The sequence below is a fragment of the Mastigoproctus giganteus genome, chromosome 12 (assembly GCF_048544385.1).
Source record: "Mastigoproctus giganteus isolate SK-2022 chromosome 12, ASM4854438v1, whole genome shotgun sequence".
NCBI lineage: Eukaryota > Metazoa > Arthropoda > Arachnida > Uropygi > Thelyphonidae > Mastigoproctus > Mastigoproctus giganteus.
This window is the reverse complement of record NC_143586.1, coordinates 38,192,431-38,208,414: the sequence shown is the minus strand read 5'-3', so window position 1 is coordinate 38,208,414 and position 15,984 is coordinate 38,192,431. Positions and strand designations below refer to the sequence as shown.

Below are 15,984 nucleotides of genomic sequence, written 5' to 3'. Positions count from 1 at the left end.
CTAGATCATAAAGATGTTTGCCAGACTCTACCTAAAACTACCTTGGGAGGCAACTTATTCTCTGGCACCTCTGTAGCCAGGTGGGCAGGAGCAGCGGTGCATAGCACACGCTTCTTGATTAGACCGGGGTTGGAGCCTGTGACCACCAAATACGGAAGATGCAGAAAGGTCAGGGAATGACCACAGCATATCCCCAGAGCAATATGGCCTTAGTTTCTAATGCTCCTAAAAACCAAATAACAACAACAGCAGCAACTTATTCTATTAATAAACAGCATATTACCTGAAAGTGAACTTTTTGAGATCTAATCTTTATACCAAAAATTTTATACTTGTGCCCCCTTGTTTTAGTTTCACTTGCCATTGCAAATATACCTCCCTCATTCATTCTGCTTATTTCTTGTAAGTGTCTTACAAGGAATAAGCCCTGAGGTGTCTGTAGTCTCCAAGCTTTACAGCAGATGTTAAAACTTCTAAGACGTAGTAGTAGTAGTGGCATGTGATGCAAGAAAGCAACTGTATGAGCTTATGCAGCATCAACCAAAAAAATAAAAAATAAAAATAAAATAAAAATAAAAAAATCACACCATTCCCTCCAAATGCCTGTCCAGTTCCTCCTTAAATTTATTTAACCTGTCAACTTCCACAACGACAGATGGAAGTTTGTTCCAGCAATTAACCACCCGCTGGCTAAAGGCAAATTTCCGCACATCTATTCTACATCTGTCTTTTCTTAATTTGAATTTATGCCCCCTTAGGTTCGTAATCTGAACAAGTGGAAGGATCCCATCAGAATTCAGCGTGCTCAACCCATTCAAGGCCTTATATACCTTGATCAGATCACCGGCAGGTGCCTAGTCTCCAGCCACTGCAATTCGCAGAACTTAAGCCTCTCTTGGAAAGAGGATCCCTTCATTCCCCTCACCAATCTTGTTGCCCTTCTCTGTACACGCTCAAGTAAATCTACATCCTTCCTAAAATGAGGCCTTCAGACCTGTACGCAGTACTCAAGGCGTGGCCTGACCATTGCCTTATACAGAGGGACAATCACCTCCTTCTCCCTGCTAGCAAAATTTCTATATATCATTGACAAAACCCCATGACCTGCCCTGGCAGCCTGTCTGCATTGCTCAGAAAACTTCATATCTTACTGCACAATTACTCCCAGGTCTTTTTCATTTTCTACCACCTTAAGTGTAGTACCACACAGTTGGTACGTTTCTCTGGGGTTACTTCTACCCATATGCAGTACTTTGCATTTGTCAAGGTTAAACTTCAGTTGCCACTTCTTGGCCCATCTGTCCAAATTATCTAGATCCTGTTGCAGTAGGACACTGCAATTACTGTCATTAACAACCCTGCCAACCTTTGTATCATCTGCAAACTTCGACATTAAGCCTAATATACCTTCATCAATATCATTGATAAATATACAGAACAACAGTGGAACTAACACCGAACCCTGTGGGACTCCACTAATAATATTAGTCCACGAAGAGCAGCACCCATTGATTACCACCCTCTGTCTTCTCCCACTTAACCATCCTTTTATCCATTGTAGCAACTTACCCTTAATACCATTCTGCTCCAATTTGTACAATAGTCTTGCATGCGCAACAGTGTCAAAAGCTTTCCTGAAATCCAAATATATGATATCAAAATTATTTTTTGCATCCAGTTCCTTTGTAACCACATCATAATATCCTATCAAATTTGTCAGACAAGACTTTCCCTTAACAAACCCATGCTGTGTCTGAATTATTGCTGCAGTCTTGTCTAGATGATCCTGCAATGCATCTTGTAACATTCCTTACAAGGATAATCCTTACACTCCCAATCAGCAATTTTCCCTTCTTTAGACCCACTCCGGAAGTTGTGTGCGCTTTTTAGGTGAGGCCTTAGGTCTGAATATAATATTATCTCACTACTATATTATAAAGAGGAATAATCACATCCTTCTCCATGCTGAAAAAGGTTCTATAGACTATTGATGTTACAAAAACCTGGTTTTTAGTTATTAATTTCTTGCCACATTTGAACATCTTAAGGAAGAGGTTAAAATGTATGGTTTTGTTTAAGTTAGTATATATAGGTTTCAAAAATTTAATAAGTTCTTAAATTAGCATTAGTACAGGCATACGATGCAAGAAAGCAAGCTTATGCAGCACCAACCAAAAAAAAAAAAAAAAAACCCTCCCATTTCATCCCTCCATTCATTCTAAATGCCTGTCCAGCTCAGCCTTAAATTTATTTAGGCTATCAACTTCCACAACAAAAGATAGAAGTCAGTTCCACCAATCAACTGCCTGCTGGCTAAAGGCAAATTTCCGCACATCTATTCTACAACTGTCTTTCCTCAATTTGAAACTGTAACACCTCAGGTTCTTAATCTGAACAAGAGGAAGAATCCCATCAGCATTCAGCTTGCTGAACCCAGTCAAGACTTTATACACCTCAATTAGATCACCTCGCAGGTGCCTACTCTCCAGGTGCTGCAATTTGCAGAACTTAAGCCTTTCTTGGTAAGAGCACCCCTTTGTTCCCCTCAGAAATCTTGTTGCCCTTCTTTGTTGCCCTTCCTAAAATGAGGAGTCCAGACCTGTACACCGTACTCTAGGTGTGGCCTGACCATTGCCTTGTATAACGGGATAATCACCTCCCTATCCCTGCTAGCAGAATTCCTATATATCATTGACAAGACTCCATTACCTGCCCTGGCAGCCCGTCTGCACTGCTCAGCGAATTTCATATTTTCATAGTGGTTAATGCACAATTACCCCCAGGTATTTTTCACTTTCCACTTCCTTGAGTGTAGTACCACACAGTTGGTAAGTTTCTCTTCGGTTATTGCAACCCATATGCAATACTTTGCATTTGTCAATGTTAAACTTCAGTTGCCACTTCTCAGCCAATTTGCCCAACTTGTCTAGATCCATTTGGAGTAGCATACTGTCTTTACTGTTGTTAACAACTCTGCGAACCTTTGTATCATCTGCAAACTTGGATATTAAATCTGATATACCTTCATCAATATCATTGATAAATATACAAAACAACAATGGGCCCAACACCGAACCCTGGGCAACTCCACTAATAACATTTGTCCACGACAGATGTTATTAGTGGTTAATGACATCCACATATTATACAATATTTATTGTATAAAGATAATGGATTTTGTGGTCGGAAAGTATATTAGAATACTCTTCAGACTTCTACAGTTTTTCAGCATTACTTTTCTTCAGTGTCATATATCAGAACTAAGTATACCAAGGTTAAATATCAGGATGAGAGAGGTGCCTCCATGGTTCGATACCAGGACCTAATATGTGGAATATAGCTCTGGATGAGTTTTTATAACAGATGATTGATGAGATGGATATGTGGATGGCTTGGTCTCTTGATTCTTGGAGATTCCAAGTCATATTGAAAGTAAAGCATCCACAGTATTGCAGCGAGATACATAAACTTAAGATTTTGGAGCAAGATACATAAACTTGAAATTTATTAAACAAGGACAGTAATATTGTTGCTGAAAGACAGGCTTAGTTGTAACCTGGTCCCCAGCAGTTTGGTGTGGGAGTGGTTTGCTTCAAAGTGTGATTAAGATAAAATATTTAGTCTTGTACCTAGAGGAACAATATTTTTTACAGTGCATGTGAAGTATTTGAAGACAAAAATCAAGAAGCTCTATTTGATCTGATTTGGGAATAAATGGAAGTAAATTTATTGTACAAGTGCCAATTTGTCTCGTACACTGCTTGTTCTCTGTGTAAAAAAAAAACTGTAAATAGTATTTTGAAAAAGCACATAAGCTCTTCTGGTGATTACTCATACTTGTCAGACTACACATAACTACACATAACCAACACATTGCAAAGTTATGGCAGGTAAATTGCTCGCTTATCTGTTGATAGTAAGGTCTGGATTGATATATGCTGTGAGGTGAGGTATCTCTGTGGAGCTGCTCATGCTTTGATTGTGTTTGAATTTCAGTGCAGTTGGTGATGTGGCTGTACAAAGAAAACAAATTTTTAAAGAAATTACAGGTGTGTTAATGGAGATGGTGTGATTTAGAGAAAGGCCAAGGTACATATAATTTTCTGCTAGATGTAACAATTGTATGGACCATAGTTGCAGTTTGGTCTCATTGTCTCTATGGCCTCTATGTTGGTGTCTGGGCATGGTCACTCTTGACCATTGTATTTGTGGGGAAGTAGACGCCTCCCTCCACATAACGCTGCAGTGTCAGAACTATGTTGACTACAGGTCCGGTTTGGAGAGGGCCACCTGTAATCTTAGTAATCAGAATTTGAATGCATTATTTGCAGATATATATTTTGGTGATTCCTATGAATATGTCAGCAAATTATTTAAAAGAAGATTAAATCTATTAATAGAGCATGCATAAATAAATTATGGCTCAGAGTGCTAGATGGTAGAGGTTTGCTTCCCAGCGGAACTACTGTTAATAGAAATTTTATTTCACTTGGAAGAGGCTAAGAAACCAATGTTGTTTGCCACTTTTAAATTTGTTTGGATTTTAAGCCTTATTCTCATTTAACCAAGCAGCAGTTACATTATTGTTTGTAACAAACAGTCATGTGGAACTTTACAGGTGCCCAACTTTGTTGGCGTCTCCATAGCCAGGTGGGCAGGAGAAGCAGTATATAGCACACGCTTCTTGATTAGACCGGGGTTCGAGCCCGTGACCACCAAATACGGAGGATGCGGAAAGGTCAGGGAATGACCACCGCATATCCCCGGAGCAATATGGCCTTAGTTGCTAATGCTCCTAAAAACAAATAACAGCCCAACTTTGTTTTTTATTTGTGGTAGAATTTTTTTTAAAATTGTACTTATTGTATACCAATATTTTTTCCTTAATGAATTGCAGTACTTATTTCATCATATTATTTTTTTTAAAATTTTAATCAAAAATTTAAATATTTAAAAAATGCTTGCTTTTTACTTGTTTAAAAAGAATAATTTTGTTGAAAATAAAAAATGAAAGTTACAGTCATAAAAAATAAACTTAAACTAATAGTGACTTTCATTTTCCAGTTCAGAGAAAATTTAATAATGTAAAATTTCAAAGTTACGATTTCATAAATAAAGGAATAAACAGATAAATAATAATAATTGAAGCAAGAAATCGTTTTACAGCAGTCATAATAATCAAAGAAAGAAACAAAGCCATTTTTAATTCAATAATAAGAATCAAAACAAGAAACTATTTTATATTAATAATAATAATTATTAAGTTAAAAATGCATTTTGTTCAATGGTTAAACACGAAATAAAGAGGGACTACTTTTGTAGCAGATGCCCCCGCCACATATCAGTCAACGCACCAATTTCATTTTAACACTAGTGAGCAATGTGTTGTTTGTGAGACACCAAAAGCACTTTGAAGTGAAAGGCAAAAATAATAAATAGTTAATGCATGGGACCTGTCAGAATCTTTGCATATTATTTCAAGTAAACAATAATTTTTCACTTCCAAGCCATATCAAATAAAATTTTGACTGTATTTAACAAGGTAGAAAGTAATTCAGGTTTTTAATCATTAATTAATGATTAATGTTCAACAGTTATTTTTGAGATGGTCTTATCAGGTCCTGCATGACTGTTGTCAGATTAAAAAAAAAAAATTACATTTTGAGTTATGTGTGGGACAGGCTGTAGCCTGAGCAGAATATTGGAGGTGTGTTCTCTTAAAATGAATATGAATTTAAAAAATATTTTGCATCAGTTATTATGGATAACATAAAACCTCATAAGAATGACATTGCCAACTTTATTTTAAACGTTCACTTATGCGTAACTTATAATTCTGTTGACACGAATAAGTTTTAGATTTTGTTAAAACCTTTCAGATTATCCATGAAACCTCTTAATTTAATTTAATTCATTTTATTTATTATTATAAATTTAACTTAACAATTGTGGGCACTATGTAATCTTCAGTGATTCATTAGTCTTAAAAGTTTCACTTTTTAACTTACCCCTTATGTATGATTTTATAATGTATATTGGCAATGTGTAGCCTGTAGATGATGAACATTGTGGAATCTTTCATATATTTTAATTTACTTAAACTTCTTTATTGCATACTTTTATATGGGAGGATTAACTAACATTTTGGTGCCTCTGTAGCCAGGTGGGAAGGAGCAGCAGTGCATAGCACACGCCTCTTGATTAGACCAGGGTTTGAGCCCGTCACCACCAAATACGGAGGATGCGGCTGCAATTGCCTCTGTCTGCTTTTAACAAACCACACATGAAATTTCAATTAATAAATCCATATAGCCACATGTTTAAAAAAGTTAAATTGGATGTGACGTCATTGTGCTATGGTTCTGACATGGTCTTTAATGAAATATCAAGTTACATTAGATAAATACAATAAATAGAAAGTGTCAAGACATTAGATAAAATATAAAATTTGTATTTTTGAATTTATTTATAAGGTTATAGTTTTTTTTTAAAAAAAACTTTTATTCGTGGTGTATTCCTCTTTGAAATAATGTTCATATTATAAATAAACAAATATTTATGCATTCTTCTACAGTATATATATATTTTTTAGGCCACAGTTCTGAGAGTGATGATGACATCAATTATCCAAATCCGTCCATGTCATTTGAATATAATGGAGAGTCTGATAGTGAAGCATCTGGCAGTCCTGTTATTGTTACTCATCATGACACTTCAGCAAGATCTATATCAGGAGAGTATTCCTCAGAAGCAGCAGCAGCAGTAGATGATGGAAGTAAAGAAGAAACAGAAAGTGCTCCTGAAAATGTAAAAGCTTCAGAGAGAGAATCTAATGAGAATTCATTAGAAGATTCAAAACCATGTAACTTTTCTTCAGATGATGAGCCGAAGGAAAGAGGAGGTCAGCAGGTTGTTGCGGTAGATGTTCATGCCGTATCTTCTAGTATTGATCTGAGAAGTGGGGATTCAGGTTCAGCTTTAGATTCTAACACACCTGAACCTCTTGATGGCCGAAGTGAGTTATCTTTTATCGGGATTGCTCTAGACTTAGTTGTTTTAATCAATGCCATTTTATTATTTATTAATTCCATTAAGTAAATTTTTATGTATGTGGTTGATAAGAGAAAGCAAATTGTGAAAATTTCTCCATATATTTCTTATGATAGAAAAAACATTTTTAAGCATGGAGAGAATTTTGAAAGCCTTCTTTTCTTCTTAACTGTACTTCAGTTTATTTAATTTTTTGTTTCACAAAAAAACTTATAGCTCTGCTTACTGTATGAAGTGGCCTTTTTTTTCCATAAAAATTAAATCACCATACTTTCTTTATGCATGCACTATATAAAAGAAAATCACATTTCCATATGTAAAGGAGCTACTTTACACCTTAAGGCTGGCCCAGTTATATAATTCAGACTGGTGTGCAGATCCATTGATAACCTACAGTTCCTGATAAAATCAAGACATACCTGCCATAAATGTATACACTATCAAGGAATAATATTGTATAATAGTTTCCTTGTGCTCTTAATGCCATGTTTATGTTGGAATACAGTGGTTACGATCGCTGTCCTTCCACACTATGTAGAAAAGTTGGATTTGAAGCCCATCAACTATTTCTGCCAGCTAAAATGAAACATGTAGTACATTTGTTTGCTCAACCAGCCAGTTGCTTGAAGTCAGAATAACAATGCAGAAAAATGGTATCAATTTTGATTATAATAGCTTTATGAGTTACTCTTGTGATTTAAAGCTGAGAATTTCCAACCAACCTTTGAGTTCACCGTAATTGATTCGGCCATAACCACTCTTACCATTATTTATTGCAAAAGAACTTTCCATCAAAACATAACCAGCTTTCCATCTGTAACCCTTATCATATTTCAGCTATAAGGAATATTTCAAAAACTATAAGTTAAAATATGATATTCTTTCTCTGTTCCCTTTCACTGCTGTTTCCTTTTCTGTTCCCTTTTCACATTAATTGTTATTTGATAAACATGTTTTTTCTTTATTTGATTAGTTTTCATTAATCCTCATTTTTACCATATTCAGCAGAGCAGAGTTCTGGTGAGTATGGTCAAAATGAGAGTTTTGACCATACTGATTGACCATACAGAGTGATTTTGTAGTTTAAAAGAGATTTAGTGACCTTCATACAACTGCCAATAGATTAACCTTCATTAACCATTGACTCATTAGATTGTATGACCTACTTTTTTGTCTAATTTCTCCCCATGCACTCTTTTATTTATTCTCTTTCAAATTTTAGAAAAATATAGAATCATGGAAAACTTTTTGAGGCAAATAAAAAGTTTGTGTAATATGACAAATCTGCATTGAAGGCTTAAGGAAGCATTTGAAAAACCTGGAGTGGGGCAGGGCTGTACCTTATCACCACTTTTTATTTTCATGGATGATTTAATATAAGTTACTGACGAAGTTTAGTGTGGGAAATGTGAAAATTGGATCATTACTAAATGTAGATGATAATGTTTCTGTTAAATAGTAGCATGCATGATCATCAGGAATCTGTGAATAAAATAAAGCTTGTAGAAAATTTGTCATGAAAATTAGCCACACAAAAAAAAAGTTATGAAAATTGGGAGACAAGGAAAATTTAGAATGTAACTGAATGTGGTATGAGCAGGTGGAAAGAATGGGACAAGGGAGATTAGTCAAACCAATCTTTAAAACACAAATGAATGGCAGTAGGTCCAGAAACAGATCAAGATGCAGGTCGGTCATTAATGTTAAGCAAGAACAGAAGACAGAGAATTTACTTTGCCTGTGGCTAAGTAGCTAAAAATCTAATTGAAAATAGGATAGCATGTTAAAAATAGTGAAAGGAAGATTAATAGTCCAGAAGTATTTATTTGAACAACTATAGTGACATATACTCCAGTCACTATAGTGATTGGATTAGCAGATTTGCTAATTAACAAATTAGCACATTAGCAGATTTGGATGATGTTATATTAGTATTAAAATGACAGAATTATGCAAGGAAGCAAAGCTTATATTACCATATTCAGCAGAGCAGAGTTCTGGTGAGTATTTGTAGCATCTGTTAGCAATAAAATATAATAATAAAATAAAAACGAGTAAAAGAAAATGTCTCCTAAGTTTTATACTGAAAATATTTTCAGGTTTTCACTATGTGAAAAATCTTAACTGCATGTCTTTAGTATTCATGTTTATCAGAACATATACACAATACATTAGAGATTACATTCACTAGTAAAGGGTGCCAAATTTAGAAAGAATCTTGAGTGAACTTGGCAGTTTCTGTCATGGGTAAGGATAGGTGACAAATAAATGTATGCTATTACTCACAATCTTTCATTTCCATTGATCAGTAAAAAATATCTTTGTTATTATCTGTCTGTTCTACATTTGTCAAAACTCACACAATACTGATATGTGAATGAATCATGGAAATAAGAATGTACATGATAGGTATACACTGGAAACAGGAATGAGTATATTACATGATGAGTATATTACTGATGAGTATATTACTGGAAACAGGAGTGTACATGATGAGTATACACTGGAAACAGGAGTGTACATGATGAGTATGGTGCTAATAAAAAATTCATGATGAATTTTTTATGCAGCACATTCCAGATTGCATTTTAATAAATATCTGTAATAATTAAAATACTCCTTTTAGGCTGTGGGTAGATGGGTGAATAAAAGTGCTGAAGTCTATAAAAAATTGTAGCATTTTTATTTGCTCATCTGGCAAAGATTCAGATTAAATTCACAAAAAAATAAGCCACACAACCATATTTTTGGTTCCATTTTTTTTAGAAAAAGTGCATGGGGATATTCAAGAAAATACAATTTATTTCATGACTTTTAATCTTTGTCCATTCGTATTATCCTAGAAAGATAAAATATGTCTTCATTTGTAAATTTGTTCAACTGCTTTTTATAGTTTTAAACACTCAGTTTGATCTCTACTCAGTTGCTTAGTTTCCAAACTTTTGTAGCTCACAGAACTAGTCTCTTTCTGTATGATTATCTTTTTGCATCCCCACATTGGGAAGCTCTCAACAATTGCGATTTCCAGCTGGCTGTGGACCTCATGACCAGGTGGATCCGGACCATTGCCAATTACGGAGTGACAAAGACTGTCTGCATCACTCCCCGTTCAAGAGTTTGGTGGATACTTGCACTGAACAAAACCTTCCAAGAAAAACAAAATCTGCATAAGAGATGGAAAGGGTCAGGCGTTGTACTAGATCGGATTGCCTTCTCCAGAGCAAGGGCAGTGTTCAACCACCATAAATCGTCTGCAATCAAAAACATCTAAAAGCAACCCTACAAAAAGGGAAACCATTTTATGACTCTCGGCACACAGGAATTCCTAAAGCACTGGATCTTGAACTGTGGATGGACCACATTGCACAGTTCTCGAACAATGTGGCCCCGACATCCAGGCAACTTAACTGCCAACAACGTTCCAACGGATATGCTCACCACCGTTTGCATCACCAGGAAGCAGCCTATAACTGCTATAAATGGATTGCCACCCACCGCAGGCCCCGACCTTGTGCCACAATTCATGATCAAGTGTCTCAGCACGTTTATCATCGATCCACTACTCTCAATTTTTAACCGTGTCTTAACGCAGCACTACTTTCCCCCTCTCTGGAACAGATATGCTGTGAGGCCACATCTTAAATGCCAATCTGCATCCTTCATTAAACAGTTCAGGCCAATCTCTCGCTCTTCCAGTCTCTTGAAACTTATGGAGAAGGCATTACTTTCAACCATCACCAATCAAATCATGTCTCAAACCCCCCACGAATTCACTATGCCATCCCCGGAAGATCCACAGTGACCAATTTAACATCCATAACCAGCACCATTCTCAGAGCACTAGAAGCTAAAGCAGAACTTGCCGTCACGTACGTCGACCTGGAAGCTGCCTTCAACTCAATCAGCATTCCCTCGCTCGTTCCTCTCCTAGAAAATTACTTTCATATAAAAAGTGACAAGTTGTGGTTTATCACAACCCTGCTATCAGACAGAATCATTGTTCTGACAGTGGATCAAGATATAATCTCAAGAAAAATCATTGCAGAAGTTCCCCAAGGCGGAGTCCTCTCCGGAGAATTATTTACTGCAGTCATTATTCCGTTTGTGCAAGAGAGAGAAGACATAATCTGCTATGCCGATGATATTAAGCCACACACACAAATTAACCAGGGTGAACATATCTCAAAAATTAATGAAAAGATCAATCGAAAGCTACATGACTTAAGATCCTATCTCCATCAATTTGGACTACTTATTAATCCTGCAAAATCAGCTCAAATTGTCTTTTCTTTGAAGCACCAACCCACTGAAGTCCAAGCTTCTCTAGATGGCATTCTCCTTCCATGTGGTAAATATACATATGGACTTGGGAGTCTTCTTCTATTGCAAACTGACCTTCAATCCCCACATTGACAAGCTCATAACAAAATTCTGCAAAATGCGATGGATTACCAAACAACAACTACTCCACGTTAAGGATCTGGATGTGACTCGGTGGTATGTATACACCTCTGTATACTCCATCATGTTATACACCTCAGAAATATGGGCATCTGCAGCCCCCACGAATATCAAGCATGTGTACTCCTCCAAATACTGGCTCCTTCGTTGGATCACACATAAACATCATCGTCAACCCCAGCAAAGAACAACTGCGATGGCAACCACACTGAACTTTGCCCGACTGCCAAACCTTATAATGGAAAGACGCCTCACGCTAACTGCCAAAATGACCACTGGAATAATAACATATGGGAACTGTGCAGCTGAAGAATCCCTCAACCTGGACTGAAGTCAGCTCCGACACTTATAGCCAATCATAATAGACTAGCCTTTAGTGACCACTTTCTCCCCAATCAGATGCTTATCACAGTCCAAGCAATCGAAGGCGATCTCTACAAATTTGTCAAGGATCACAAATATCGGAGAGAGAGATCCTTGATGACCTAAACTCAACCAGGCAAACTGCACAGTAATGTTGCAATATAATAAATTTAAAAAAGGATGGCTGTATAATATTGTATATAATGTCAAAAGTACTGTATAATATCTTTATGAATATATTGTGAATAATTTAACTGAAACTTATTATATTGTTGGCCCTGGGGGATGAACCCGAATTTCAATGTGGGCCCTGTCCTCAAGGCCACCGGCCAATGTGAAGCCCCTGGCATTCCTGCCGTGAAGGGTACATTGTATACATCCTTTTATACACAATAAAGATTATATTTATTTATAATCCAAAACAGCATCGTGAATCAGCCGACCTGGCTAGCCAGGTGGGTAAAGTGCCTGCCTGGCAACCAAAAGGTTGCGGGTTCGAATCCCGCCTCTGGCTTGGATCAGAGTAAAATGCAAAAACTTTGGGAGGTGCATTATGGCCACAGAAGCCGATGCCCAAAAAAAAAAAAAAAAAAAAAATCGTGACTCAACATTGGCACAGGAGAGATGAAATTTGGTTATATCACTACACAAAACAATGTAGTTAGAAGAGCTTTTGTATCTGCTGAGCCGATTTGGATTAAACAGTACCGCATTCATAAATATTTGATCAGGTAAATCCTTATATATACCAAATTATATGAAAAATTTTGCATACAGCATGTATAAAATTATAGAAATGATTGATGCATAACAAGCTTCTGCATTTTTAACATGGCAACTAATTCTATGAATTGCATTCTGTTAAAAGTTTTCAGTGAATTCTGAATGACTTTGGATTTGTTTATGGTAAAATAAACATACATCTACTTTAATTGAACGAGATGATATCATCGTTTGGAGATGAAAATACCTTCATGACATTAATCAGTATTGAGTTAAAGGGAGAAAAATATATATTTTTAGATGAAACCTGGGTTAATGCTGATCATACAAAAACCGGAGTATGTTAGGACTCAACCATGAAAGATGGGAAAAATGCCTTTTTGATAGGATTATCTATAGGATTGAAGGCTCCATCAGGCTTAGGTGGGAGGTTTATATTGACACAGACTTGAAGCGAATCAGGTTTTGTTACTGATGGAAATGCATTTTCATGCCAAAAGCAGCTCTGGTGATTACCATAATGAAATGGATTGCTTGTGTTTGAAGAAATGGTTTGAAGAAAAATTATTAAGCAACATTCAGCCAAATAGTGTAATGGTATTAGACAATGCTCCATACCACTTTGTTTGTCTTGAAGCTATACTGGTGAAATCAATGTGGAAAGCAGATATACAAGCTTGGTTAATATCAAAAAATTTGGCATGGCATCCTGATAGACTTAAGCCAGAATTACTGGAAATTGTTTATTCAGTAAAGGATCAGTTTCAGCTTATTTCAGCTTCATTAGTTAGTCACATGGTCCTTCACTTATCTCCACATCACTGTAAACTTAATACAATTGAACATGTATTGAGTCAAGTAAAAGGATACATAGTATCAGAGAAGAGATCATGTACAATGGCGGAAGTCGAACGACACATTCCAGATGCATTGGACAAATGTTACAGCAGACAATTGGCTACACTATGTTTAGCATGAACAAAATACAGAAAAAGAAGCATAGCAAGCTGATGGTATAACTGATAATGTCATTGAGAAGTTTGTTATCAGTATTTCAGACGACAGTGCAACTGAATCCTATAGCGATTTAAGGAATAGAATAATTGGCTTAATACCTTCAAGCTTATGAACTTTACTTTCTACAGTCAGAGTAAAAGGTTTAGCATATAGAGAAATTTCCTCGTGGACTTTTCTGTGTTGTTGCATGAACCAACAATAACAATAAAAAATATTTTTTGCTGTGCCGACATACAAGGACAAACCCTATGAAAGAAACTTAAATACAATATAAGCAAGTAAATTGCAATGTGATTTTTAATCTTGATGTTAAAATATACAGTGTGTATGTGTGTGTATTGACTTACACACACTATAAATAAATAATTAAATTTATATATACTGCTGTAAATATATTTCCATTTGAAAAATCCAATCAAGTAGGTAAACTGTCTGAACAGTCTACCCTTCGCTGCAGAAAATCTGTGTGCATTAATACATTTGGAACTAGGTAAATAGGATGCTTCCATAGACACAACATTGACTCACAGCACTGTTGCGAATTATAGTTTTGTTTCTCCTTTGTATCATTTCACTATCTTTCCTGAAATCAGGCCTCATGTATACACTGTGTGGTCTGACCATTAATTTGTATAATGGAATAATTATCTATCTCTACTAGCAAAATTCCTATATATCATTGACTGTCCTTGCATACCTGTTATACTGTTGAGAGAATGTCATATCAGATTGTAATACAATCTAAAGGTCATTTGCATTCTTCAAGTATTGAATATGTTACCCCCAATTGATAATTTAACTTGGGTTTTTTGCTATTACCAAGCTGTAGAATCTTTCATTTACTATTATTAATGTTATTTAATTGGTGTTTTTTTTTTTGTTTTTTTTTGCACCAGTTAAATAATTTGTTTCCTTGTAGATTGGTGTACTTGATCTACAGATGTCAAATGCTGTTGCACTTCAGCTAAAGTTTTAGTGTTAAGTTTTAATTTAGCAGTAATGCTCAGTTCTTTTTGTTAGAAATCCTGTCCAACATAAATTTTGACGTACGTGGAACTTATGATGCTACCATCAGAGTCATTAATGAAAATAGAAAACAAGGTCTCTAGTGTGGAATCCTGATGGACCCAATTCATAGTGCCATTCCGTTCAGTGTTGCTCATTTATAACCAATCTTTGTCTTCTACTAGTTATCTGTTATTTCTTTTATCTACTATAGCACCTTACCTCTCCAATTTATGCACAAGATATTACTTCATATTTCTATGTCAAATTACTATGTCAAAAGTATTTATAAAATATAAATAAATTATATCAGTTATTCTCCGCATCCCGTTTTTTCTTTGTGACTACCTCATAATATCTTACTAGGTTGGGCATACACAGTCTTCACCCAACCAAACTATGTAGTGGCTCTTTTATAATATTATTACTGTTGAGATGTTCCTATACTGCATTATTAATTAGAGTATGTTTCCTGTAATCACTCATGGATTCCCCCCTGTGTATGGGGGAGATTATTTTAGCAATCTTTTGGAACTTGAGCCAATTCTGAGCCAATTATTATAAACAGGGGGGTTTAATGACCACTTTAGCTGCTTTTTTCAGTATAGCCAAATAGATATACTGATACCAGTTCCTTTTACTTTTTTCACTTTTATACCCAATAATTTCTCATCACAAATTCATTTTGTGCTGTATAATATTTATCTGAACTAACTGTCTTCACTCCTTGAAAAGTATATTCTTTGTGAATACCAACTGAAAGAACTTGTTTAGCCCATCAGCAATCTGCTTGGTATTGTCTATACTGATACCTCTGTTTACCTGTAGTGGGGCAATATAGTTCCTTTTGATGTTCAGATATGCAAATATTTCTCTCTTTCTTGGACCTCTTTGCAAAATTCTATTTAAGATACTATTTGGGAAGCATCACCCCAGAAATTAGACAATATTCCATGATAGGATAGATTCATAATTTGTACAGAATAAGGATTTGTTTAGAAAGACAGTTGCTTTTAACTCTCTCCTTCACAGGATAGTAAGTTTTGTGATTACTACTCAGGCTCTTGCTTCCTCCTGAGACAATTTTACCAAAAAAAGGCTACATATCTGATATTATGTGCTGCTTTTTTTACTATCATGATGTAACCAATCTTCCATTTTTCATTCTACTTTTCATTATATATGAAATCAATAGCCCCAGTACTCATGTAAGTAAAATTTCTGCTTTTTTAAGAACTAGCAGAAATTCTTATTCCTTTTTAAGGAATAGGACCTGAAAGGAACAGAATCATCATCATCATCATGCAGTTCTTTCTTGCACCCAGATACCGAAAGTGCAAAATGCTATGACATACTTTCCCATAA

General features: G+C 35.6%; 1 protein-coding gene across 1 annotated transcript in view; it reads left to right on the top strand.

Annotated features, from left to right (window-relative positions):
- LOC150076907 (uncharacterized) overlaps positions 1-15,984 on the top strand; it is a 153,295-nt gene that overhangs the window by 119,237 nt on the left and 18,074 nt on the right. Inside the window, exon 12 of the mRNA XM_090385727.1 lies at positions 6,593-7,015. Within this exon, the coding sequence (XP_090241853.1) occupies positions 6,593-7,015 (423 nt within the window). The remainder of the gene's footprint in view (positions 1-6,592; positions 7,016-15,984) is intronic.